This window comes from Athene cunicularia (assembly GCF_003259725.1).
Source record: "Athene cunicularia isolate RWA chromosome 3 unlocalized genomic scaffold, athCun1 chr3_part1, whole genome shotgun sequence".
Lineage (NCBI taxonomy): Eukaryota > Metazoa > Chordata > Aves > Strigiformes > Strigidae > Athene > Athene cunicularia.
Window position 1 is genome coordinate 58,731,122 of NW_020799097.1, and position 27,107 is coordinate 58,758,228.

Below are 27,107 nucleotides of genomic sequence, written 5' to 3' on the forward strand. Positions count from 1 at the left end.
TCAATACACAAGTCAGTGAACGTCAAAATAATGCTCACATAAAAATTAGTCATGCTGGAAATCTAAAATGTTACATGAGTCTTTCAAAAAAGAAACTACAGTTATTTGGATTTCATTCAAGCAAACATTTTCAACAACAGATATGCCTTTTAGACTAAAGCAAAAAATTTCCATTACAAAAGATCTAGTGATATTTTACCAGATTCTTTGATGAAAAAAGACCACTTGGAGGTAAAGGTGTTTGGTAATTGAAATTTTTAGTCAAATCTGAATGCCAGTGTTAATCTAGAAATCAAAAAAGCACACTGGCGCTTGTTTTCCAATTTAAAATACTGTATTTTTTAAATTATGTGCACACTTTCATGCAGCATATAAACACATGTTTTTAACTTCATTCTCCCACATCTTTATTTCCATTACATGTTTATCAAGACCAAAGAAAACAGAACAAAATTCTCCCAGACCAAATTCAAGAGTCACTTAAAGCAGGAACATTTCAGTCATATTTTCTGCTCATCACAGGTGCTGATACATAAGGGGGAGGGGAAACTTCCCAACATTCTGGCCTAGAGCTTGGCATCTAAAATGTCAAAAAGGCAAAGATCATCTCACTCGCCTGAATGCAGCCAACTGGAAAGGAACAGCACTTCTTGACACCAGCCCTAAGAGATGCAAGGTTTGAGTTGCTCTAATACTTTATGAGGGTTTGATATATCATATTTCCACAACCCACAACTTTAAAGGATTTAAAATACGTCGTAACATCACACTAACAACTCTTTGCAAGCAAGACCTAGAGTAACAAGACACACTTTGAAATTCAGCTGTCTCTGCGTGCAGTGCTACTGATGCTGCATTTGCACATCCTACACAATTTCTGACTAAAGCAAAGAGAGATCATACACTTATTTGAAATCACTGGTGATTAAATGATAGTGAAATGTTGCCATTTTGTCAGGATACCAGGTTAATAATCTCAAAGAAAAAATGCTGAGAGTTGTGGATTTTTATAAAATTATTGCAGTGGCTGTGACCTAAGTGTTAAGTTTTCCAGATATGGTATATCATATCAGATTTTTTTTTTTTTTTGGGGGGGGGGGATGTTTGAAACAATGACATCTTAGAAAAGGCATAAATGGGACAGAAATTTAACATGAAAATTCTATACTAAAACAGTAACTTAGATTCTTCACCTCTTTACTTTTTAATACAGCACATTAGTTCTATTGACAGGGAACTAAAGCCTGCTTTAGATGACTAGCTGATAGTCAGTTCAGTTCAGATTAGCTGGACAAGAAAAGGCACATTTTCAGCAAACTGTAACAGAACCTCCACAAATACACCTAAGAGTGCAACCAATTCTCTTATCACCAAAAGTGTAATTCCCTGGTATCTTTTTATTTAGTCTTTTTCACACACACACACAAATCCACAATAACTGAAATGACTGTTTTTTCCTCAGCCTATATATTTGCTTTTTTTTTATAAATATGAATGCATCAGCACACAAAACAGAACTAGAGGATAACACCTATTAACAGACCATGGATACGGCAGAAGTCCTTACACAGACAACAGCCTAAGCACAGTAGGAATTTATTTAACATAAGAATTTATAATTTGATTTATTCTTACTGTGACTGCTGAGTTACAGCAATAGCAATTATTTTCTTATTAACTGCAGAATCCAGGAACAAGTAGGAACCTGAAGCCACAAAGGTTTACAGCTTCAAACAATCTGCAGGCTTGTTTCAAACAATTTTGGTTAAGTTTGAAAGGAACAGGAACATAGAGGTCCAGCCAGCAGGGCTCCAAATCTTCACTAAAACATTGGGTTGCTTTGGATTAGAAAGGAAAAAAGAAATGGGATGTGAAGGGGAAGACTGGAAATTGCAACTGTGAAGGCAACGTTTACAATGAAAGTAGGTTGAGATCCACACAGCAACACCTACTTACACATGCAAAAAAAACATGGAAATTGAGTCATTTGGGAAACATTTGGTCATTTCAATGAACGATAACTTTGATGTGGATGATTACCCTTCAGGTATCTACAATGTTAACTACATTGCTACCTGGAGTGATAAAGAGAGGAAGAGTTATTTTCATAGTCCTTCAACAGCACATGACAGGACTGAAAAATGAGATAGGTAATAGGGACTCTGGAAGCCATTCTCTGGAAGCTGATCCAATGCAAAGTTGGGCAGTTGAAATCTGTGGCTTCAGGGGAAACAGGCTAAAAACTCCTTAGAGCCAAAAGGAAAAGACTATATTCTCACCCCCTCCTGTTCTTTGTCATCTTCCCCTAGAGGCCGAGTTCCTCTTTTATGTTGGCTCTAGCCCCTACTACATCCCTTTACAAACCACTTCAAGTCACTGTAAGAATGGGAAATATGTAAGCTTCCTGTTGCTTTATAGTGAGATAAATGATTCAATATAGGCATCTTCACTGGTGCATGGCAAACCAGAAGCAAGCAGTGAGCTGGGAATGGGCAGCAGAGATAGCCCTCTCCCACATCAAGGTGAACTGTTCAGGCAGTCTGTCCTCATTAAGCCACAGCTCAACATAATCCCACCTCAGAATCAGCAGACACAAGTGCTGCTCAGACTTCATATTAACCAACTTGTGGAGCTATCTGATTATATATGTATTTAAAAAGGATTAATTGGTAGTGAAGATCAGCAATGGAGCATCACACTCAAATACCTGCAGGCAGTTTATCTAAACTGGGGATTAGTCACTTCACAGATGCAAACATAATGGATAATTTCAGTGCATTTGCGCTCTTCCTAAACTAATTTTCATTGAACCTTGAATGCTTCCCCACAGAGTACCAACAGCCCCATGTCTCAGCAAGAATCAGCATGGGTGCAGCGCTGCATTCCCTAAAATCTGTCTTAGCTAAGTTTTCCATTATCTGGACTATCTCTGTTTATTATTACTGTGTAACACAGAATCAGCTGCAGACAAGACTGTTCAACAAAAAGGACACAAGACTGCATGGTACAAGTGGTCTAAAACACAGACATACGCTGATAAGAAAAATCTCATTCACCCAGGGCAAGATGGTTTGGCCACACAAAGGAAAAAAAAAAACCAAAAACAAACCACAAAACTTGGAATGAAGTAAATCCCTACAAAAAGACAACGTCAAAGAAAACGTCAACTCAAATTCATGCTTTGTTGCTGTTATTTACCTTTCCAGTAAAAATCAAAGTGGTAAAAAATCCTCTGCCTGGAAGATTGTAAACACGTGAAATTCAAACCCAAATGAAAACTGATAATGAAGAAAAACCAATACCAGTCCATAATTACAAGCCCAAATGTACAAGCTCTTAAGTCTATTTCTAACAGTGCTGCAATTACTTTACCAGATGTCAAGTGTGCCAGGTCAAAAATAAGAACAGCCTTCCCAAAGGCAGGCAGTGTGAAACTTTTAAAACCATAATCCATCTCTGAAAATTCATCAGAAAATTGTACTAACAAACTTCCCAGGCCTCTAAAATGTGAAGTGATGCATGACTGCAATGGAATTCTAAAATTGCCAACTGATTTGAAGGAGGTTTTACACATATATATATATATATATATATGTATATGTGTGTGTGTATATATATCAGAAAGGAAAATTTTATATAGTAAATAAAGTTTTCTATGGCATATAGCGTGCACCTGAAGCTGTGAGAACCCAGTCAGATTTGGCTACTGATTCTTTTCCTGGTGATGTGCAGCAATGTTATGGAGTCACATCTAATGAAAAGTGCTCTGTCAGGCTGGACTTTGCAAAAGCTCATGAATATGTGAGCCCCATCCCGTTACATTCATATCATGCTCTGCCCAGTGAAAAGAACTACTATGTACTGTGGCCCCTTATTTCAAACAGCAGCATCTTGTGTACCTAAAGCCTCCTCTTGATTAAACTAAAAGCCAAAATCCTTGTATACAGCTAAATATTTCCAAAGAAGCTAGTGTGTTGTGCTCTGATGCTCTGAAACATATTCTTGGAAAAGCTTACTATAGAATATTAATGCCTTTACAGCTCCCCCCCCTTCTTTCTTGAAAGGAGCAACAACTGAAAAGTTAGTCACAGTGGGCCTATATCTATGTAGTGGTTATAGTATCTTCTGCTCCTTTCATTTAGTCTAAGTTATACTTAATGCACTAAATGCATGCTTGTAAAAGGAAATAAACACAAGTCATCACAAGAACATACACAACATAAGCTAGTCAACAGCAGTGCATTTAATTTTATCTTTTATTAGGTGTTTTATGGAACATGCTGAACACCTTAAGATGTAATACATACTTCACAAAAATAAAGAAAACATCCAACTAAAATGCAGCACGGCCAATTTGATAAATGCAGCATTATTAACATAAGCTTCTTCACTTGTTAAAAGCTTCATTCTGCCATTCCTACAGATACAGGGCAGAAGTCTGCTCAGAAAACAAATACCTCTAAATCAATGGTGCTTTTCACTAAGTAGGAAACTGCTCAGTACTAACAACAGTAATTAAGTTGGCCCTTTGCAATCTGTCTGTGCAAGATCAATTACAGGTGAAGAAATTATAGTTGATTATTTTCTATAAAAGGAGAATACTGATGCCTCTACCTATAGCCCATTTTGAGGTCAATAGTAAGACAAACAGGTAGCTTCCCATCTTTGCACTCTCATCCTCTGCCTGGAGACACCACTTTTGAAATTGGACTCACATAGCAGAGACAAACCTCTATTTTGACTGCAGCAGCATTAGAGAGGAAAAAGGGGTAGGGGGGAAGAGACTGCATTTTTCAGAAGCACTCTGGTACAATGGAAGTCTGTTTGCCAAGAGATGTAGGACTAAATTTTCAAAGCTGAGGATGTGTCTGAAAGACCTACACAGACATCGCCCCAGTGAGATTTCTCAAAGGCACCAACATGAATTAGAAGACAAGACAGCTCAGAATTCAAAGTTAGTTATTCTGGCTACCGGCTGGCAGCATACTGCAGCTACTGCACTCAGAGATTATTGTGACCTACTAGAAGCACAAACAATTACCAGTCTCTGCCCCACATCTAAACTGTTAGCTTTTTGCCCAACAACCGACTACAATCCTTGTCCAAATTCCTTAACCAATGCTGTAAAATCAGTTCTCTCTAACCATGCATTGTGCAACTCAAGTTTCTGCATATAGGGAACTCGGAACAGGTACTTCATTTCAATTACTTGTAAAATTGCATCACTGAATCCAACACTAAAGTCATTTTTGCACTTCACTAAAATGGCTGCAGTATCATGGAGAACCACAACGTACACTGACATGTGGCAGAAGAACCCATGAGCCATCTTCACATCAGGGAGAACTGTGTCACACTGAAAAAAAAGGTTTCTTGAAACTACTAAAAAGCTCAACTGACCACACCAGTTTCATACCTGCATGGTTTTACATTACACAGTTTCACAGAAATAATTGAGATAAGACTTCTTATACTGTAGTTGTTTCTCTTCCCAATTTTCATATTGGAAAAAATCTGAAATTATTTTGATTACTTGTCTGGACAATGATTTTTTTTTCCCAGTCACATGTTTATGATCTTTATAAGGATGCTATTCTTACAGAGTTATACTGCAACAATCCATAAAGCAGTTAAGATTGAAGATGTTTTGAGAAGACCTCTTCCCCCAGATCAAATGTAGTGACCTAAGATGTTTTCACTTTTCATCGCTGCCCTTACCAGCCATAAATGTGCCAGAGTTCATGCAAACTCTCCCTAATTCAATTTTAAATGATCTGTCTTAAAACAGAGTAAGAGACAATTAGCCACAAGAATTGCCACTGAAAGAATGCATCATAATATCTTAAACCACCTCAGCTATTTTAAAATTGTATTTGTCCACACCTCTACTTTAGTAGAGATGTGCAACATGCTGCCAGAGCACATTTCAGAGAAGGTCCTAAGCCATTTTCATTCAAGTAAATCACTTCAACTATGTTAGTATAGTTAATGCAGTACAGAGTAGCAGAAATAAAAATAAGAAAATATTTCAAGCCAGTACCAAGCAATTTGGTAGTTTACATGGTAACTGTGAAAAACAGAAGTGCATGTGAAAATTTAGAATTAAAAGCAGACACAACTCACTCATTCTGTTCTTAAAAAATAAAATATCCAAACAGTTTATTCAGAGAAGAAAACAAACCTCTCTGATTTCTGTTCTTAATTTCCTCTTCTGGCATCTAGTGACTCAGGACAGAATACATGTTCCACTAATACCTACTCAGAGCCCTCAAAAAAAAAACTGGATTCTTTCCCCTGTTATTAAATTTCTCAAATTCAGGAGCAACAGCAGCACAGAGTATGTTTCTCTATCTTCTTGTTGTTATTAATTAAGTCCCATTTGCTGCTCCTGAATTGCTACTATTTAGTTGCACTGGATGGGTGTGTTAGAAAGTAATGGAAGATGGATCAACAGCTGTAGTTATTATGAAAATTATGGCAGCACATCAGAGGAATTGCAGCTGCTCAATTCATGCAAATAAGAGCTACTTGACAATGACTATAATTACACAGTATGTCAAACAACATGGCTGGAATACAAGTAGAGAGTACATATTTTAGAAAGTCAAAAGATTTCCATTTAATTATGTTCCCATTCCCTAAACTCCTATTTAGGGATAACAGGATTCACTTTCTGTCAACGGATTCACAGATACAGGAAGGTCTACTAAGTCTCCCAGGTGCATTCTCCTGTCAGCACTGCAGCTGTCAAACACAGTACCTCTGCATGTTTACTTGGCATTTATAATGCAGCCCGTACGCAGAGGCCATAGTCAGAGCCAAGGTTCCAGTTCACTGGGTGCTGTGTAGGTACGAAGCAAGATCGGGCTGCATCTAGTTTCAAAGCAAAGGAAGACTGCTTCCAAGTGGCTGACAGTGCAGATGCCATCTCCTCTATCCAAAGCCTGTTCCTGATACCTGGAACAGCAGTGTAATACTCTAGCTTACTTTGCTTAGTATTACTTTTTAATATAAGTACTTTCAGCTTGTTCTGGGCAATTCCTTTCCCACTTCAGGTGCTCTTAAAGAGCATATTTACTTCTCTAAAAGCTCCTAATTTTTCAGAGAGGCTATGCACAGTGCTTATCCTGTTACATCTGTAGGCTATTTTCACATTAGCAACTATTTAAATGAAGTGACATTTTATTATTTTAGTTTTTCCCAGTTCCTGTTCTGCATTCAGGCTCTTTAATTAAAGCCCTCTGTTTTCTGCTAGCTGATTCATGCTGGCAAATCCCTGCACCTGCATGGAAAAAAACAGGGACAGAACTTCATTTACTTTCTACTGCATCTCAAACTCTTGTTTCTTGATGTACAGAACAAAGTTATATTACAAATAATAAACCCAGACCATAAAATACCAGACTAATGCAGAACTTTATTTTTACTTATGACAGCCATATAAAGAACAGAAAAGGATATAAATTTTGCAGTCCTCCTACCTCTCACTCAGGGGTGAGAAGTTGGACCACTTGGTCTATGACACAGTTGGTTGCTAAAACTCCTCACTGGACTTGTTTACACAATGATAACCTGGCAGCAAATAATCTTTCCTCTGTACTAACAGAAAGCCCAAACTTTTTTCCTGTGGTCTGCTGGCAAAGCCCAGTTTCAAGTGTCTTAGAATTCACAGACATGAGTCCTGATAAAAGTGGTACCTCAATCTTCCCACATTTCATAGGTGCAGTCATTAAATCACTGACCCAAGATACAGCTACTTAAATTGTTGATCTTACCTGAAATCACATGCTGTGGTAAGTTCTGCTCCTCCTCCAAAAGCTTTTCCTTGTACTAGCGCAACACTGATCAAAGGCAATCTACACAAGAGAGTTTTGTAACCAGAATTCATGCTTTTAGTCTTCTAGAAATTGCAAGAGTATTCAAGCAAGCCATCTCTATAATACAAGATCTGAAAAATATACCGTTCAAACTCATTTAAATAACTACATTTTTGTGGGTAAGTAGCACAATACCAAGTCTACTTACACTAAAATGATTATTGCACAATTAATATGGAATCGCAAAATGAAACTTCAAGACAGATACATCAAATGGAATAAAAGTATGCAAGATCATTATGAAAAATATATAATACAAATTATATCTAAAAAGATTGTAAGGAAGGAGGAGTGACAGGACAGTGATACAAGACCCTACACTAAGCCACTACACTACAGAAAGCATTATAAAGGGACATAAAGAACTGCATGGCTAGGTTATCTAAAAATAATGAGATTCAACATGATACCTTCAGCAGCTTCTTCAAAGTGCTACCATCTCAGTCATCAACAACAATATTTTTTTGGAAGACGAACCCATCCTTTGAGGATAGCAACAATCTGTTACCTTTGATGATGTTGTATTTAATCACACTCAAGTTATTTAATCATGTTCAAGGTAATTCAAAGGACAGAGGGAAGGAAAAGTATGTAGGGAGAACCTCCTTCCCCACTGCCATTGTGAAATGAATACTAATGAAGACTGACTGATCTAGGATAAGCCAAGTTTCCTAAGAAATGAAGCCAACTGGTTAGTACCAGACTTTGCAGGCTGATACAGCTGTTTTGTCTTTTATTACAGATATTTAGCTCATTGAGCAGTTTTGAAACCACATTCAGAAGTCAGCTTCTCAATCATGACCACAGTTGGTTTTACTTCTACTTTAACAGAAGCACCAATTTCTTAAGGCCCAAGTTCACTTATAAGCTACAGCACACGTCATACAATACAAGGCATAAGTGTAACCCACTGGAAGATAGTAACTTTATTTTTCCTGTGGTCTATGGGGAACCAGTAGATATGGGTCCAAGTCCTCTACATCCACACTCTCATCTATCTGAGGCACCTCCTTCAGGATCACAGTCAGCCTCAGCTCCCTCTGAGGCAGATTGATCCCCATCTACAATAGATGTCCCCATCCCCAAACCACACACAGCTCCAACATACTCCAAGTCAAGGCACCTGAGGTGAGGGCTTAATCTTCATACATCTTCCTCCTCTTTGCTTTGTCCCATCAGTTTTGATTATATGGAGACCAACTTACACAAATGGATTCTAATTCTGATCCTGAGGATTCCTTACAGTACTACTACTAAGTCTCCAATCTCCTGGGCAGTTTTACAGAATAATGTTAATTCATGACACATCTAGATTATTTGAAAACAAAGAATACTCATCTTCAAAGAACTCTGAGCAGAACAAAAAAACACACATGGATTTAATAGCAATGTAATTTCTTAAGGGAAACTAACTCTAAAGGAAAGGAAAAAATGTTTTTCAGAAGTACCAGATGGTATAACTGAATACATTCCTCTTATGAAGTGGGAAGATTAAATAAATATATTAAATAAATGTTACCTGCGTAGGCTGCATAAGCTGGCCCTGCTTGTTTTAAGAGCTACCAATTTCCGCTGAGTTACAGAAATCAGCTTCAGAAACTCTGAAGGCTTAGATTTCCTTAACTCTAGGTATCTCCTGACTCTCCACATAGAAAACTATAGAGTTTTTTTCTGTTATAGTCTCTAGGAAGTCTAGTATTTGCAAAATGCCAAGGCCTAATATAAATCCATAAATACCTACCTGATTAACATGTGCAAATACAAGGTCTGGGATTCAAAATTACATACTCAAAACTACGTATTTAACTTTAAACATCTTATTAAAAGAGTTAACCAAAACATATTCCAATCCTTATAATTACTTCATAAAGAAGGGTAAATAAAATATATTACCTCATAAGTCTGGTTAAAGTGTTTTGCATAAACATGCACATATTCATCCCATCCTACAAAGAATAGGAAATTAAAAAATGTTAAGTGATCCTAATGTGGAGCAACTAAACACACAGATGGAGTAGACAGGAGTATTCATTATACTTGTTCTAGCTGGGTTTTTTCTCTTTGGTTAATCTTGCATGAATTCCAGACTAACCCTACTATGCACAAATAGTAAACCTAGTATAAATCAAGTTTATAAAAAAAAACCCCAAATCAGAACTCAATCAATTTATATGAATTTCAGCTATAATTAAGCCACTGTTAAAGTAACTGCAATACTGAATTTCTATGATGTGAAATTTTACATCCTTTCCTCTTAATTTCCTCTTCTTATTCCCAGTGAAACACCCATAAAGCTGAGTTTTAAGTCTGTATAGGACTACAGAGTGCTGCATACTTTTTACTGGACCACATCTAGAAAATTTTAGACAAGATACAATTTACCAACTTCATTTTTTTATTGTTTGGGCCAAAAAAATTTCAGCCAAAAAAACACCCCACCCAACAAACCAAAAGAAAATTCTTCTTATTTCTCTCCTCATTTATGTTTTACACTAGCTTGCAATCAATAGTGAATAGGGAACAATTGTTCCCTTCTCTTACAGTAGAAGAACTAAGGGGTCCAAATAAAATCAGTTGCTGCTAGGTTCAAGACAAGTATTTCTTCCTACAACATGTAGTTAAACTGCAGAACACCTTGCAGCAGGGCACTGCAACCTCTACATGAATTCAAGAACAACTGGATAAACTCACTAGAGAAAAATTGACAAAAGGTTATCAAATACAAGGTAACACCTCTAGCTCTAGAAGTCTTAGTTACAAATCACTGGGGACTAAGATAATATTCTGAAGCAAAATCATTGTCTATTTGCCTTCCCTGTTCTTATATTCTTTCTACATGTCTAGTATTAACCAGAAATTCAACAAATGACTGGGCTAAATGATCCAGTATGACCATGTTCATATACATATTGAACCGCATACAGTGAACTACATGTGCCATTTAATCCTTATTTAAAAAAAAAAAAATAAAAGAAAGTAAAAAACCAGTAGGTAACAATTTCAGCATGTCTTTAAAAAAAACCAAAACAAAACAAAAATCCAAAACAAACAAAAAAAATGTTAGGAAGAAAAATAAAAACCAAACATCTCTACTGGCATTTACTAATTTCTAAAACACAGTTTTACAGGGGTTGGCAAGTTATAGAATCTGCCTTAATTAAAAGCTTCTGACTCATACCTCAGGAAAAGAAAAGATATGCATTAAGTCTTCAGTACATGTTGAAATAGGGCCTTGAAATAACAGTAGGCCACCTTCAGCTGATTTATTGTCCAATTATTCATGTGTTCAAGACCTACTCTGCCCAACATGAACAGCATTATGGTGTTTAAGGACAGATCGCTGGCAGATACAAGCTGGCATGACAATCACTGCACAGGAAGCAGTGAATTCAGTTTCATTACATTAAAGGCCTGCTTGAAAATTTCAGCACATGTTGATTTACAAAGATGCTTTTAGTTACCACTGTATCTACCTCCTACAGCCATTAAGACCAGTATCAGTATTTCCATTCCAAATTAAAGAACAATCAAATCCTCCATTACAGCTGTTTTAACAGCTAAATTCTAAACCCACACAAATATACAAGGTACCAGTTCTCAGACATGGACTTGCACAATTCCCATACTACAACCATCAGGATGAAGCTGCAAAAAACCTCTTCAGAGAAAGTAATTTTTCACTTCGTCACAGCAGGGTCCTTGCATTCAAACTGATTGTCTCAATTCATACCAAAATCCAAAATGGTAATTAAAGATTAAAGCCAGAACAGACCAGCTTGATAAATGCCTTTATGGCTGAGCAGACAAAAAGAAAGGTCTTCCTATTCTCAGGTGGTAGAGAGATTACTGTGTATCACATGGAAAAAATGCCTGCACCGAAAACACCCTGAAAAAAATAAATTACAATTACCTGAGTCCCAGCCAACATACCCTTCAAACCTTCCCGATAAGAAAAATAAGGCTACTAGTCAGACTATTTTATCTGAATAAGAGAGGTGTTCACTGCAGTCTAGTGGAATAATCACATTTTCAGCTCTAATACTGTCCCTGGTGTAAGAAGAAATCTAACAAGCAGAAAGTGAGGTAAAATACAGTATACAATACATATGGAAGAAAAAGATTAATAGTTTGCGGTGGGGCTGGGGAAGGCAGGGAAGAAGAAAGTCACCTTTGTAAAGTAGAAAACTGTAACACTGTCTCTCTTTGCTGCAAGAGCTTAGAGTCCGCTTTCACTACAGATGGTCTGGAAATAATGCTCTGTCTCCAACTGCTTCAACTTCAACTCTGCCGTGGCTTACTCCACAGAAACCTTTGCCCTAGGGCTTCTAGACAAGGACCAAGGAAAGTTAAATTCCTCTTTGTGCCTCCTTCCTCTCAGCTTTTCAAGAGCCTCTCCTGTTTTTTAGCTAGTCAGCTTTTCAAGACTCACTTGAGAATGAGGTTATTGCTCTTGGGAGCCAGGCTTACAAGGACAGGAAGAAAAAAAAATTTTATTTTTTTTTTTAATTCCACTATTAATTTGCCTACTGTGATTTGATCATGTAATGTTAGCACTCGCCAAGGAAGAACAGGCAGGGGCCTCAGGTTTGTTTCAGGGTTACGGAGTACTGAACATGGGAGGAAGATGAAGAGGAAGAGGAGGAGGAAGAAGAAAAGGAAGAGCAGCCACTAGGGGGCATGAAAATCCTTCAGCATTCTTGGCCATTATTTTGCCTTTTCTGCACCAGAGGTAAAGACAAACTGTATCACAGATTATGAAAAATACAATCTTCCCTCAAGTAACTGGTTGAATAAAACTGTTTTCTGTAATTACTAAAAGTTATGGGCTAAAGCAGCCTTGCAAAAAAACAAAGGAAAACCGTATCAGTTCAGGCATGAAGCTATTAACATTTTTTTTTGCCTTAGGGATGCTTGTGGACAGAAAAACTTAACCTAATGCTCTTTTAACCTGAAACCAGACAAAACTCTCTCATCTGCAGCGAGTTAGAGACCAAAGTTCTGCAAGACTAAATAACAGCAAATGCTATTCCTTATTCTATTAAAGTTTTATTTAATAAAGACTGTTAAATTCCACCAAACAGATGGTTAAGGAGTTGGCCATTAGAAAGAAACTCTCAGTTCAGCATAAGTAGTTTGAACTCACACAAGGAAATAAAAAGCAACCATGTTTAACTATTCATGGAACATTTCTGATGACTCTTAGACTTACATTTCAATACTAGCATGAGATCTAGATTATTTGCAGAGAATTTTCAACAAAGTTATATTTAATACCTATGCATTTCATTCTGCTCAGTATATCTGTTATGGACTCTGATCCTTACAAGAGCCCTCTCTGCCACTGTAGCAGCTTCAAATAATTTGTATAAACATATAGACAGAATACTAAACGTCAAAGAAAGCAGAATCACTGAGAATTACTGAATGCAGAACTCCGGAGGAAAGCCTAGAGTGCAGGTAAGAAAAGAACTGTCCCATGCTTGGTTTCAGCTCCTTTTCTGTTGCTATAATGCTAAAACAAGCTGAAAATTTCCGATTTAAAAAAAAAAAAAAATCAATTAAAAAACCCACCCAAAAATCACAGATACATCTGTATTTTTTAAATAACCAGTGCTTATAAAGTATCCAAATGAAAATTCCCCAAAAATGATATATATCTATAAAGCATGCTGTCTTCATATTAAGAAAAGTACACCTCTCGTGGTGTTCCACAAAGGAAACGAACTCCTATACCTTTTGAAAACTAAACCGTCCTCTTCATTTTATTAGACCAGAAATATTTAAGACAGTGTTTTTTATGATATTTAGTGTCATCAACAGAAACAACTCACCACTAGAGACAAATGCCAGATTAATCGGTTTTTGAGTTGGTGTTCTTACTGGAACGTTTAATTAAATGTTTAATTTGGGTAGTTAACTCCTGAAACCTGAAGTCGCCACAAAAAAGCACCAGGACACCAGTTACTACAATCACAAACCAGGACTTAAGAGCAGCACAGGAAGGCCCTCCTCCCCTGCAGTTGACAAAATTCTATTTCACACATTGCCAAAAACCAAATATTAACCCATAAAAAGAATTGCAGCACACATGAAAGTTGTCAAGATGGGTGGCATGAGTGAAAAACTGCTGTCAAACCCTGACCTCTTCAACCCCATAATTACACACAACTCATGTGACTAGACTACAAGATCAGTGTCAGAGCTCTACAGCACAAGACATTGCATCTGTCCTTCCATTTTAGGCACGTCCAAGCACAGTTTTGACAAAATTGAAACCCTTCTCTAATAGTGGCCATTCTAGTTATATTCTAAAGTCAAAAATAAATTTATGAGAAATGATTACTTGTATCTGCCTCTAAAGGTCAAACTACTAAAGCACAGCTTATTTGATGTGTAAATTCACCATATACTGCTCTGAGAAACCAAAATGACATTTTAAAAATAAAAGGCTAAAAAGAATATGTAATGTATAAATTCAGAGTTATGAATCAATTACAATAACACTTCAGTCATGGCTTAAAGGGGTTGTCAACAACATTTTTTCAGTCATTAAAAGCTCCATTCTGTGACTTGCATGTAAAATAGCAGAATAGCACAACACCTCTGTCTGAAAAGGATCTCAGAATATCAGAAAGCTCATTTTTCTCCAAAACTTAATTTGTATCACTACTTGCCTGAGAGTTGGATATTGCTTTGACAGCATTTAAATCAGATCCTGAGCAAAAGGTGTTTCCTGCACCATAGATGATGAGGCCTTTGCCATCCTTCCAGTTTTCCAGTTCAGTTACCCTCTCCTGGAGTTCTACCATCATAGTACCTGTCACAAGAGGGAGAAGCAAAATTTTTAACGGGAAATTATCATCACCATTATGTTTTACATTACTTTTTTTCACCACCAAAACCAAGTTATTGTTAGTAAATGATGGGTTTAAAACCACAAGGGAAAGCATCTCCTTAAATCCCGCACACAAGCACTAACACACATTTTTTCCTCAAAGATGATTGTCCCAAAATTCTGAAAAAAAAAAAAAAAAAAAAAAAAAGTGCAAGGAAGCAAGTGCAAGGTGGCAAGCATAAGCTACCTGATTTATTCTTGTTTGCAATTGAATACATTCAGGACACATGAATTTACATGTATCTATCCAGATCTGTCCATCTAGTCATTCTGATGTTACTGACATTTCACCCTGCCTAAAGAACTGGCAGAGTACAGAAAAGCATCATGTGCAAGGTGGGCTCAAGGTACAACCAAGTCAATGTTAATAAAGACTCCTAAAAAAAGGCTAAAGAGCAAACTATGTTGGAGGCCAAAGGCATTTAGAAGTATCCATCCAAAGAAAATAAAGGTATATATGAAAATAGGAGCAAAACGTCTTTTATCTTTTAAGAGGAAAAAAAATCTATCTTCCTGTAATATCTTTGATTCCCTCACTGGTACCTTTCTAGAATGGATCTCTTTACAAAGTATATTCTAAGCTCCAACAGTACTAGCTTTTTATTTCTAGCTTAAACATAACATACCCATATATTCACTTAAGTACCCTGCCCAACATGGAACTCTAGAAACTCCTGTTTCTAGAACTTGTCCTAAACTGCAGCATCTTCCATAACCAATTAAGCTTACCCAGCATTAACTTACAGCTTCTCCTCTCTGAATGCCAATGACTCTCATTCAGTTATATTCTGAAGAGAAAACATTTATAGAAAATAATTCGAGAAAGCAGGCTACATACAGGCTGATGACACTCTCAGTTTTACCCACCTTTGACAAGAATTTAGACAGACAGGCCTACCTTCTTCAGAGAGAAATCTGTTTTAGATTAATACCTTCAAGGGCTCTTTTCTTTTCTGCCAAAAGTGGTTTTTTGACCCTACACGTGCATGTACAGAACTCATCCTGTTCTGAAATTGCCTGTTAGCAGCCATCTTCACATGGGAGAATTTTTTTTTCCTTCCTGCTTGTTTTTCTTGCAGTTCCTTATGAAGTAAGCTTCCCAGCACCAGGTCAAGAGTGAATGCTCTTCCACCTTAAGCTTGGCTTCAGCCACTGAAATAGCACATTTTGACAATGTTCCTGAGGAGGTCAATAATTAAGTGGATATTACATGTTATATACCAGAACAACATTGGGTTGTTTTTTTTCCACTGTCAGGTCCAGACTATGATCCTCTAACACATCACAGCACTTTTAGGGATTCCTTTCCCTTCTGTATTTATAATTTGGTCATGCCTTTTGTGTGTTGCACATTATATTTCCTTTCACTGAATTTCACCTTGTCAATCTTGAGCTCTGTAGCATTTTATCAAGATCACTTTGAATTCCACTCCTCTTCTCCAAATAATAATCTCCCAGTAAGCTCTCCCAGTTTGGGGTCATCTAACAATTTCAGCAGTTCACCTTCTACTTCATCATCCAAGTCATGAATGAAAATACTGAGCAGAACTAGGCCTAGATGAGATTTTTGTGGGTCTTCACTTGAAATGCTTTTCCAGACTGACACTACACTCAACAACTTGCTTCTGTTTAAACAGGCGTGCATCAACCACATGGATTTCACTTTTTGCATATTTGCCAAATTTTCTTACAAGAAAGATATTTGGTCTGGCATCCGAGCTTTGCCACAGTCCAGATACAGCACAACCACTGTTTGTGCTGCTTTTAATAGTCAAAGCAGTGAGGTACTTAAGAGTCTTTCCACAGAATATTACAAGCCAAAAATCTAGTTAACTGAAAAACGGAGTTTACAAAAAAGGAACCATATGAGCCAGTTACATGCAACAACAGGGGACACAAGACACTGGCCAGAGCTTGTCCTGTCCTCCTGGGAGGATCCCTTCCGTTACTGACAACACTGAACTATTATTTTACCAACAGACACAGTCCATGATGTTTGAAATAACGAGGAAAAGATAATACTAGAGCAAATCCTCATTCCGATAGTTTCGGTCCTTCAGTATTTGATTCCAGTAGGTTCATGCTCTTCACAGAACTAAATCTACTTGGAATAATAATTTGTTTGCATCTTAACTATAACCTGAGAATAAATGCTTTAAAGTCAATTCTAGAAAATAAAATCATCACCATTATTATCCAATTCCAGTGGGCTGGCTTCCTTCTCTTTTAAATTATGTTCAACTTTAGTTCAGCAAGAGGTTGGGCTGCTGAAATTGTTTCCACCAGGCTTAAACTGACATTCTTAGCATTTGTTTCCAAAGAGACCATTTCAAACAGGTGGCTATCAGATTCCAATTAAGAAGAGAAAAAAGGCATAACAACCTCCACATTGCCCATTAGCAATTTGCCACCAATTTTGTTCTGCTTTTGGTTCTATGAGTTGCTCAAGCTTAGAATAAACATAATTCCTTTGAGATAAAAAGCTGCTGTGTAAAGTAAATGCCTGGCAAATAGGATTTCTCTCAACAATTTAATGATGTTTTGCAGCTTTCTAAAGGAAGCATACACGTATATATAAATTCACATCTGCCACTATCCAAAAGCTCTGAGACACAGAATCGACAGAATTTATTTGAAGGGGGTATCTACAGGCTCTAGCTGATGAAGTCAACCAGGTCTTGCTGAGGCAATTTACAGGTTATGCATCCCATTCCTTTTCATACTTCTGAAGGGTATTACTTGATAGGCAACAAAAGGAAAAGGATCAAGTTCTTGCTAGTTCCTCAGCAACTACAGTTTACAGACAGTAATGTTAAAAGGAAATGAAGAGCAATATAAATTAATATGCTGTATCTTCCACTGCAGCAGCCAAGTGGCCAGCATGCTCCTGTTCTCACTCCTGTAAAAACAAAAGTCTCTGGCAGAGGTGCACAGTAGAAAGAAGCAGTAATCTCTTGAACCGCCATAGTAAGATTTTCCTGAGAAAATTATTGTGGCTATTACCTAGCAAAATGGCACACTGCTCTCTATAGGGCTCTACACACTACAACAAAACAGAACTGCCTGATGCCATGGCTCATTTGCTATATGCTAATCAGGGTCTGCAACAAAGGCAAAACTATTAATTTCCTCATGGGTTTTTGTAGCTCCTCTTTGCAATTAGAGCATCTAATTCACATACACTGATAATTTCTTTTCACTGCAGTCCTATAAGGAGAAAAGAGATTTTTTTACAGGCCACCAACTGAGCAAAAGAGAAAATATATGCTAATTTTGGGTGCTCAACTTGATATGTGCAATATGATTTCAATACATTAACACTACATAGCACAGCTACCAGTGGCCTAAATAGCAGCTGCAACTGCTCCGCACTTCAAAAAATCAGTTCTGAGCCCCTTCTGCCAAGCATAGAAAACAGAGAATATAGTTGTAAGTTTCTATGGAAGTCTAGTTTAAGCAGTTTACTTGTATAACATACGATCTGGATAGCAGACTGGCTTTAACTGTCCTTTCTCCTTTCTACTGCATGTCATTTCTCACGCCCCTTTCAACTTCCACAGCAAATAAACTAAGAGCTGTACCTTGCACAGCTCTATGTTTTTTATTTTTGACACAAAAATCTGTAGAAACAAACAATCTAATTATGATCTTGTAATAACATGTATGCTGACAGGGAGGCATTCAGAAGGGCAATCCCCGTGCTAACATCTTTTAGCTACAACTTCTCAAGTTAGGTAATGATTTTATACATGAGCTTTTAAAGGGAAACAAAAGAGTAACTGCAGACACATCTAGGTGCATTATCACTAATTCTGTTGTTCTGTTAGGTTCTCTTCCTTTCAGCTAACAATTATTAGTGGCAGGAGTAGATTGTTCTTCATGTAAACAGCTCTGCACTTGCTAGTGGGTTGCAAACATATTTGCTAACAAAGGAACAGTAAGAACTGGGCAGTAAAACAGAACAGCAAAACAGAAATTAACAAGATTACACAAATGTATCAGTTTCAAAATATCAAGAAATAAAGTCATTCTTACAGCTCCAGCTAAGGCAGATGCAGACCCTGAACCTGTGCCACTAACATCTGAGGAGAATGGCATAAATTGGAATATTCTAGACAAATACACCTATCTTGGAGATCAAAAGCCTCTCATCATAAAGGACTAAATAAAACAAGGCACTTGGTTTTGATAGCTAAGTATTGTCCAATGTAAAAACATATTAAATAGATTTTTGAATACCCAGCTCATCTGATCTTTAACCAGCCATTGGTACTTAAAACTTAAGGCAAATGAAGAAGAAATGGAAGCCAGTTTGGGCGACTGCAAAAACCAAATTACAGAAGCTTAAGTTACAGAAAAGGATTTAGGTGAAGAACAAAGTAAACTCACCCTTTCCACACCACCTACAAAACAAAGATGGCATCTTCCCACCCCCATAAAAATACCCTATATTTTTCCAAGCAGTAGTGATGAAATGAAAGGAAATGCAAGAAAGAGCACAGTAGCAGAACTGTGCTGAGTGGAAAAATAAGATGGAGAGGCATGTTCTACCAGACAGTCTCCATGTTGTTGGAAATTTCTTAAGATTCTTATGACAATTATGACACAGCTACTATGCAGAACAGCAGGTATTTGATGCATACCTGGATAAAAATTAAGAATTTATTATTTTAACAAAGGAACAGGAAGGCATAGCTTTTCATTTTGTTTAGGCAAAATGCTAAAATGGGTAACTGAAGGAGGAAAAAAAAACCAAACACCACCAAACCAGCAACTCCATCAACTAATTCATACCTGTAAAGGCATTCATTAGCTTCGGGTTGTTCAAAGTAAGTATTCCAATGCCATTGTCTTCTTTGGAGAGGTTGATGGATCCACCAGCAAACTGCTGAAGTTTCTTCTTTAACAATTCTTCATCATAACCATGAGCACCATTATACAGTGACATCCTTCTCTGTTGTAGTATTCTTTCCTTTGTAGTCTGAAGTAAATTCTTCCACAAAGAAACAGCCATTTCTGGAAATAAGCAGGGGGGAATTATCAGTAAATTTCCTTCCTCAGTCCTCTAACAGAAAGGGAAGTTAGACAGCAGAAACTAATAGAAACATGATGCAATCACTAAAGTTTACAGAAATCACTGCAGACTGCATTTGCAAAATTCTTACTTTGAACCTACTCCCACAAAGTTAATGGGAATTTTATGAAATCATTTTAGTAGTTAAACTAGAAATTAGCATATTTTAAAGTCTTTTCTTCTAAAAATTACTCCAAAGTATTTGTGTGCAGAAAACCAAAGAGGCTCAGAAACTGTAGTAAGATGCTCACACATTCCATTAGACCAACTTCCTCTGTACTAATGTTCCAAACTCTCCCTCTTTCACCAAAAAATATAACCCCACACCTCATACCTGTGTTGAAGGAGAAATCCAGTCAAAACCCCTAGTTTTCAGGATCTGGATCTCCTGCTTTTCTGTAAGCAACTATTACACCACAAGATCTGTCTGAGAGAAATACTTGAGGAACACAAAAATTAAGAACTGAAGAACATTCCTATAGCAAGTTCTGTTCCCTGCCACTTAATTCCATCAACACATTTATCACACTCCATCCTAATACTAGACTTCCTAGCCTCTGGTAGCTATACATTTTTCCCAGTTATTCCAGTAGCCTTTGTTTCACTTTGAACTGATCTCACTTGGACATAGAGCACCAGAATCTGTGCAGTACCCCAAAGGAGGAAAAGGATACAACAGTATCATACACAGAGCATCACACTTGCCTTTTTATACAGATACGCAGTATTGGTAGTCTCTTTCTACGTATAAGTACACCCATGGCTTATTCATCTGCTATTTCCACTCTACAACGTATGCATGTATACCAGGAAATAACAAGGAAGTCATTATGAAATGTTATTCTTGATCTGCGGCTCTGCCTTATTTAATTTACTTTGGAAAAGGATCCACTGGAGAAGGTAGCTGACAAGTGATTTGATAGAATCTGAGTAAAGCCTGAACTGGTGACAGATCATCTGAAAAAGAAGTCATCTGAGAAGACACGCTGAGTTGAAATCAAAAGAACTGCCACAGGATACAGAAAAAAAGTTTACTACATTTAAATCTTGCAATTTGCTAGACTAGTCCTAGCTTTGCCCCAGACTCTTTTTTAATGGATACAGCTATTCAGGAGACATGGCTGATGTCATTTTTTTGAGAAGTGGGAAAAGACCATCTTTGTTTCTTAACAAGATTCCTTCAAAATTGTCAAGAAGCTCCTGGAAAGTTTTTTCTAAGGTGAACCCAGAACAAATTCACCAAGACAAAATTTGGTGACAGCTACATTTTATACAGTATTCAGGGCATCTTACAGTTTACAGACCCAAATTTCTTATAATTTTTATTATATACACACGAACAAGCAAACACACATTAAGAAAACCATACACAATTAGTTTATACCAAAAGAAGTGAACAAACCTGTCAAGTGTACACTTATCTTGTCTCCAGCTGCATCATACCACACTAAAGTGGAAAATGCTTCTGTCGGGGCAAGTATAATCCTCATCAAAACAGAGCAGGGGCTTGCACAGCAACCGCATTACAGGACATGAAGGAGTATGCATTGTACCAGGCAATTCCGAAGAGCCACCTATGCCAGTTAGTTTTCTATCTGTCCTGACACATCCCATCCACCAATACATCACTATCTCACAAGCTCAACACAAAGAAACTAGTAAGGCCTATAAAAATCTATGCAGTGTAAGGTCATACACACTGGAATAGGTAAAGGGATCATTTTCTAACATCTGGGAGGCACTTTGAAAGGTCTTCTGAGTTCCTTACTAAATTCAAGGTTTTTAATCTGTCACAATCAACTCTTCTACACTAAAGTGTAAACTAATAAAACTAATTAAAATTTAATCAGTTAAAATCTAATTGAATACAGGATACATTACTTCATAAATTATAACACCCAACTGCTGCTGCATTCCAACCCTCTTCATCTATGCATATTCTAAAATTGTCTGCAACACTTCAGCCATCACTTTTCAGAGCTTTTAAAAAATAATTTCTCTTGGTAAAATTTTATTTAAGAGTGAAAAGAAGTTTCCAAAGCTCATTTCTCAGCTAAATTAATCTTTTTATATTCAGGCTCTCGGAGAAGAAACAGCCCTCCATTTTCTCTAAAACCTCAGTAGTCATTCCCCAACACACAGTAAAACTTTCTATCCAGCTACTAGTTTTTGTTCAGGAGAAAGCAAACATTAAAAACACGGATGGTGCAGGCTCTGGTTGCAAAGTGTAGCTTGAACAATTACCTGTCAGTTTTTAATGAAGTCCTCATAAGATTAGACTAGATTTAATTCTCTAGGAAGCCACAATGATTGGATTGAAAGAATAGGGGGGGAGGGAAATGCCTGTTCTGTTAACCTAACTCCCTGCCAAATTACACTTGTTTGATCACTTTTATACTACCTAGATTTCTCAAGTCAAAAAAATGTACAGAGCAAAACAGAATTAAGATATGTAAATTTTATTCCATTGAATAAAGAGTCTGTCATTTTCAACTGCGTGGTTATATGCATTAACAGCTCTTTAATATTATCACTATGGTAATAAAGAACATCAGCAAATGCGGGATTAGAAAACAAATTGGACATCGCTGCCTGCTGATCATGACTCATGATTAGTGACTCATGCAAGGTATTATCATTGAATTATTTTCTTTAAAATCATCTTTTACAGTACTGGTCAATACCAGTACTTTTAATAAATCAAGATTATTTTAACAGCTCAGCCTGAGAAAGCTAATCACACAGGAAAAGCATGGTATTTAAGATACAGCTTTCTCAAACTAGAGGGATTTCTGCTGATCTCTGACAAACGACATCCAAAATTGCAATCAGTATGGAGCACTCGCAATCTATGGCACGACTGAGATTGATTTTTTTTTGTACTGTAAGCAAAAGCAGCACAAGAAAGAGATGTTGCAGCAACCCGCACAGCATTGTAGGACAAGCCAAGAGATATTTATTACACTAAAATTTTCAGTTTAACATAATTATGTCAATTTAGATACACTTACAGAAATGAAGTCTTAGTCTAATTTTAAAAAGCCAGACATGCTATACTTATTAACATCTGTAGCACAGACAGTTTATGCAGTTTTTACAGTGAAGAAAAAACCTGACAGCATAGGAATAACAAACACTGTTGGCAATTAGCATCTTTCAAATATTTTAAGTGCTACAGCTTTACATATCACTGGTGACAAGAGATAAGCCAATAGTATGGACATCAATAGCTTTTCATTCCACAGATATTGTCTCTCTTACATAAAACAACAGTTCAAATCCCATTTGGCACTCAAGTGATTTTATAACACCCTTGCCTGTGGGCTAGCAGACTGTGGGTTAATATAAACACGTACTGAATGTCAACACTTCACTATCAAAGGAATGACATACATTATATGCAAGAGCAAGATATGTACTTACATGGAGGTAGATACACATAATATATGTATTTTCATGTATGCATGTTTCAGAGGCCTTCTGAAAGCCTCTGGTAACTGCCTAGTCAAAATTCAACTCTCATTATGTTAATAAAAAAATAAATAAATACTCGGGATAACACCATCACCAATATTCCCTAATCGAGCAGATTCTTTAGCAAACTAATAAGCCTCAACTCTTAAACAAGGATGTTTGCCCTTTCCATTCACCACTACTCTGTTGCAAACCCAGTTTTTCTCTTAAACCATGCTGTATCAAACAGCAACCTCCAGCAATGTTGCCAACTGCTAGCGAGCATAAAGACAGCTGGTCAGAGAAAAGGGTAAGGGATGTAGGTAGCAACTTCCTGGATGGGTAGAAGAGCTAAGCCAAGCCAGAGAACTGAATATTGGGAGCCCAAACGAGCATTTGAGCTGCATGCACAAACAAGAAATGCTTCACTACAGAGCAGCTACACAGAAAAAGCCAGCAAACTAAAATACATGAGCAGGGAAAACTCCAACTCAAAGATAGTGCCTTAATCACTGACACAAGTCAAGGAAAAATAAAATTGGGAGAAAAGATGTTTTCAACACATCAGGGAAATAGGCAAGCCTTTTCACATGGGGCAGAAAATGACAGGTGTGATGTGCAGACACAGACTTGTGAGTCACCTGCAAGAAATCAGATTAATTGGTTTTGCAAGAAGGAATCTTGAGATAAAGCGTAGCAGAAATAAAGAGATCCAACATACAAAATTCACAAAAGAAATCTCAGGGAGGAGAAAATATTCAAATGACGTAACAAAAAAAACATTAGAAAGGCACTTTTGTGACCGTGCCAAAGGCATCTAGGGCAGCTGATGGGTCAAGAAGCACAGAAGCTCCAGCAGCTGCAATTTCAGTGACAAACACAGAAGCATGAAGACAGGGCATGGAGAAAGGGACAGAAGATGTGAGCTGAAGAGGATGATTATATGATTCACAGTTCAACCCTTTGTGTGTGTCTTACCAGTCACTGTAAAAGGCATTCATCTGTACTAGAGAGCAGTGATCGTGTCTGCCGGATGCTTCACCAGGTTCCTGCCAGTGACTGACTAATGGATGGAAAGCAAGTGGTGACCCAATGCTGAGAACTGGCACAACTGACTCTATAACTTCAAAGCAGATGAAAGAGCAGAAAGTGAAAGAGAAATATAAACAAAGCATGAAAATAGTCCATCTGTACCAAAAAAAAAAGGTTGAAAATGACTGAAAATCATTAACACCAATTGACTGGAACCTGGAACAATAGGCTGGTGGGTGATTGAGGGGGAGGGGAGAAAATAAATCCCAGTGTTGGACAGAGAGAAGGAATTCAGACAGAAACAGCAAGATCAAAGGAGGCCAGCCTGGATGCAAATCAAGACAAGAGCATGAGTCTCAAAATGTAGAGGAGTCACTGGACCCTACCTTCAGACACAAGAAAGGTGTAGGAGGGAGGTCTCACCTGCAGGGTTCCTTCCCAAGCACTGGCTGAACAGGTGACTACTGTCACCACCCCTTACCTGAAGGTTACAGAGCCCTCCATCTAACTCATCTGCTGATGCACCTCTCCTTTACTTCAGTCATGTGTGGGTTAGGCTAACTTAAACACTTTACCTGACAGGTTCTCCCCACTTTAACAATTACCAGCTGAAGCAAGTCGAGGGCAGTCACCTTTCCAGCTTGCTTTCCTCCAGCTGGAAGAAAGGAGTGAGCATGCTATAAGGGATTAGCAGCAGAAAACCTACTGACAAAACATAACTTACAAATACAGAAACTAAATGAAGCCTGGGAAATTCTGCCTCCCTGAGAAGGAAAATGCACGTTCTCTACACAAAGCAGGAACTCCTACCTAGTTCAACAGTAGCTGCTTCAAGCTCAAGCCTTTCTCAAGATGATGTGGCTCTCACACTTGCTGAACCCTGTCCAAACTTCTAGTACAATTTGTCTTACCCACACTGTAGACAAATTAGCTAGGATCAATAGTCCCTCCAGTTCCATATGAAAATACTTGAGAGCTTTGTAACTCCTCTAAAAACAGGCTTTAAAAATAGCTGGTATTATAAAGGACAATTTTTTAGCCTCTATATTACTGTTCAGAACAAAAAGGTTGAACCTCCAAGTTTCTAGATGTCTGCATTAGAAACAACATTTACCCATCCAGAAACTGAAATAAGAAATAAGCAGACGTCCAAATTAATTAACTGAAATGGCTTCAAATCACGCACGTATGAAATAAAAATAAATTGTGGGGAAAAAACCTTTCAGCATTATAAGTAAAAAACCCTCGTCTGTGGTTCCACTTTTAAGCTGGCTTACCTTTTGCAAGTCTTTTCTGCTTTTATCTCTTTTTCTTGTTTTTTCATTGTTTCTGAGCAGCTCAATTCTGAGGATAGCAAGTTATATGTTGTCCAAATTATTTGTTCTTTGTTTAGTTTTGTATTTTTTAATAATCCCTACAGGCTAAGGTTTAGATATGAATTGTCCCTCTGTTCCTAGGCAATTATATTCTCTTTTAATCACATTTTAATTATTTTGAAGACCTAGTAAACAAATCACACAGACTTCCCCAAGTCCAGTAAAAACTTATGGCATTCAAGGATGTAAAACAGTTGACAAAAGAAGTGTTTCCATAAATACACATGACACTACCTAAAAACATTTGATTTTGGTCACATGGTGTATAATAAAAGTTCTTCAAGGCAGAGGGTGAGAGCAAGAATCCATTATCTTCTGCAAAAAGCATGCAAGCCCTTGAGAGGTTCTCTTTGCCACTGTCAGCAAAGGATCCTCTGTAATAGGGACAGAAACACTTTTAAGTTCTCATAAAGCTCACTGCCCACTAGGTATATTTTAGACACTGTTAAAACAAACAGATGCACTACTTCACAGGAACGGAAACAACCACAACCAACTCACCTTTTTTTTTAGTCACCAAATCCTAAACCGTAACAAGTGTAAGGATGAATTCATTCTAGCTGTAACTGCAAATACTGATGCTTTCCGAAGGATTAATTCATTCTAGCTGTAACTGCAAATACTGATGCTTTCCGAAGGATTAATTTGCCTTGAAAACTGTAAAAAGTTTTGTAGCTGAGCAGTGCTCCGAATTCCACTTGGTACACCATTCTTTACTATTGCTCTCCTTACCACCACCACCATCAGTACATGGTTTTGCTGACACCAACAGCAAAACTGCATCCTGATGTCAGAGCTGGCCACACAGCACGATTCTCAGGGACGTTATCTCCTGTCCCCCTGTAACAGCACCGGGAAGTAGCAGAATCGCACAAGGACAGTGCCTGGTTCCTTGGCTCCACACACTAAACTTCGGGAAGCAAAGGAATCCTGCAGTTATCACCCTGGGAAGAAAGCGTACACTCGAGAGGCAGAAGGGGGAAACTCCTTCCCCTGCAGATGTTTCTTGCCGCTGACCTTGTGCAATGCCAAAATCCCCAAAAATGCCCTGTAGCACTCGGTCTGACCTAGGCAAACATTCCTAGCACGGACCATTTTTTATTTACTTCTGTATTTTAAATGAACAGCCAAGGGAGGGCTCCACGCCGAGCACGGCCAAAGGCGGCTGTAACTAGCTGTTCCCAAAATAAGGTCTCTGGGCTGACGCCGAGCAAAGAGTGTAACATTTTCAGGCAGAACCAGCCCCGGCGCGGCCTTTGTCTCAGGCACGCAGCGGCCCCACAGCGACGGGGACGCGCCTCCCGTCCGCCCCGGCGCCAGCTGCCGCCGCCGGGCACGGGCCCGCGCCTCGACCCGAAGCCTCGGCCCGACCCTGCCCCTGTCTCCTAGCTAGGTCGGAA

The 27,107-nt window shown here is 37.9% G+C and overlaps 1 protein-coding gene across 10 annotated transcripts in view; it reads right to left on the reverse strand.

The window, feature by feature from the left end:
* Positions 1 to 27,107, reverse strand: part of ECHDC1 (ethylmalonyl-CoA decarboxylase 1) — a 66,211-nt gene that overhangs the window by 10,716 nt on the left and 28,388 nt on the right. For 2 of the 10 annotated variants that reach the window (XM_026845740.1, XM_026845742.1), the window contains exons 2-5: positions 19,567 to 19,788; positions 14,552 to 14,694; positions 9,771 to 9,823; positions 7,776 to 7,856 (exon numbers count right to left, since the gene is read on the reverse strand). In XM_026845740.1, coding sequence (XP_026701541.1) covers positions 7,776 to 7,856; positions 9,771 to 9,823; positions 14,552 to 14,694; positions 19,567 to 19,788 — 499 coding nt within the window. Of the gene's footprint in view, positions 1 to 7,775; positions 7,857 to 9,770; positions 9,824 to 11,607; positions 11,704 to 12,045; positions 12,560 to 14,551; positions 14,695 to 19,566; positions 19,789 to 19,891; positions 20,038 to 20,180; positions 20,204 to 24,277; positions 24,365 to 25,608; positions 25,787 to 25,941; positions 26,082 to 26,208; positions 26,307 to 27,107 lie in introns of those variants that run through there. The other 8 variants (XM_026845738.1, XM_026845743.1, XM_026845745.1 and 5 more) reach the window with 8 other exon arrangements.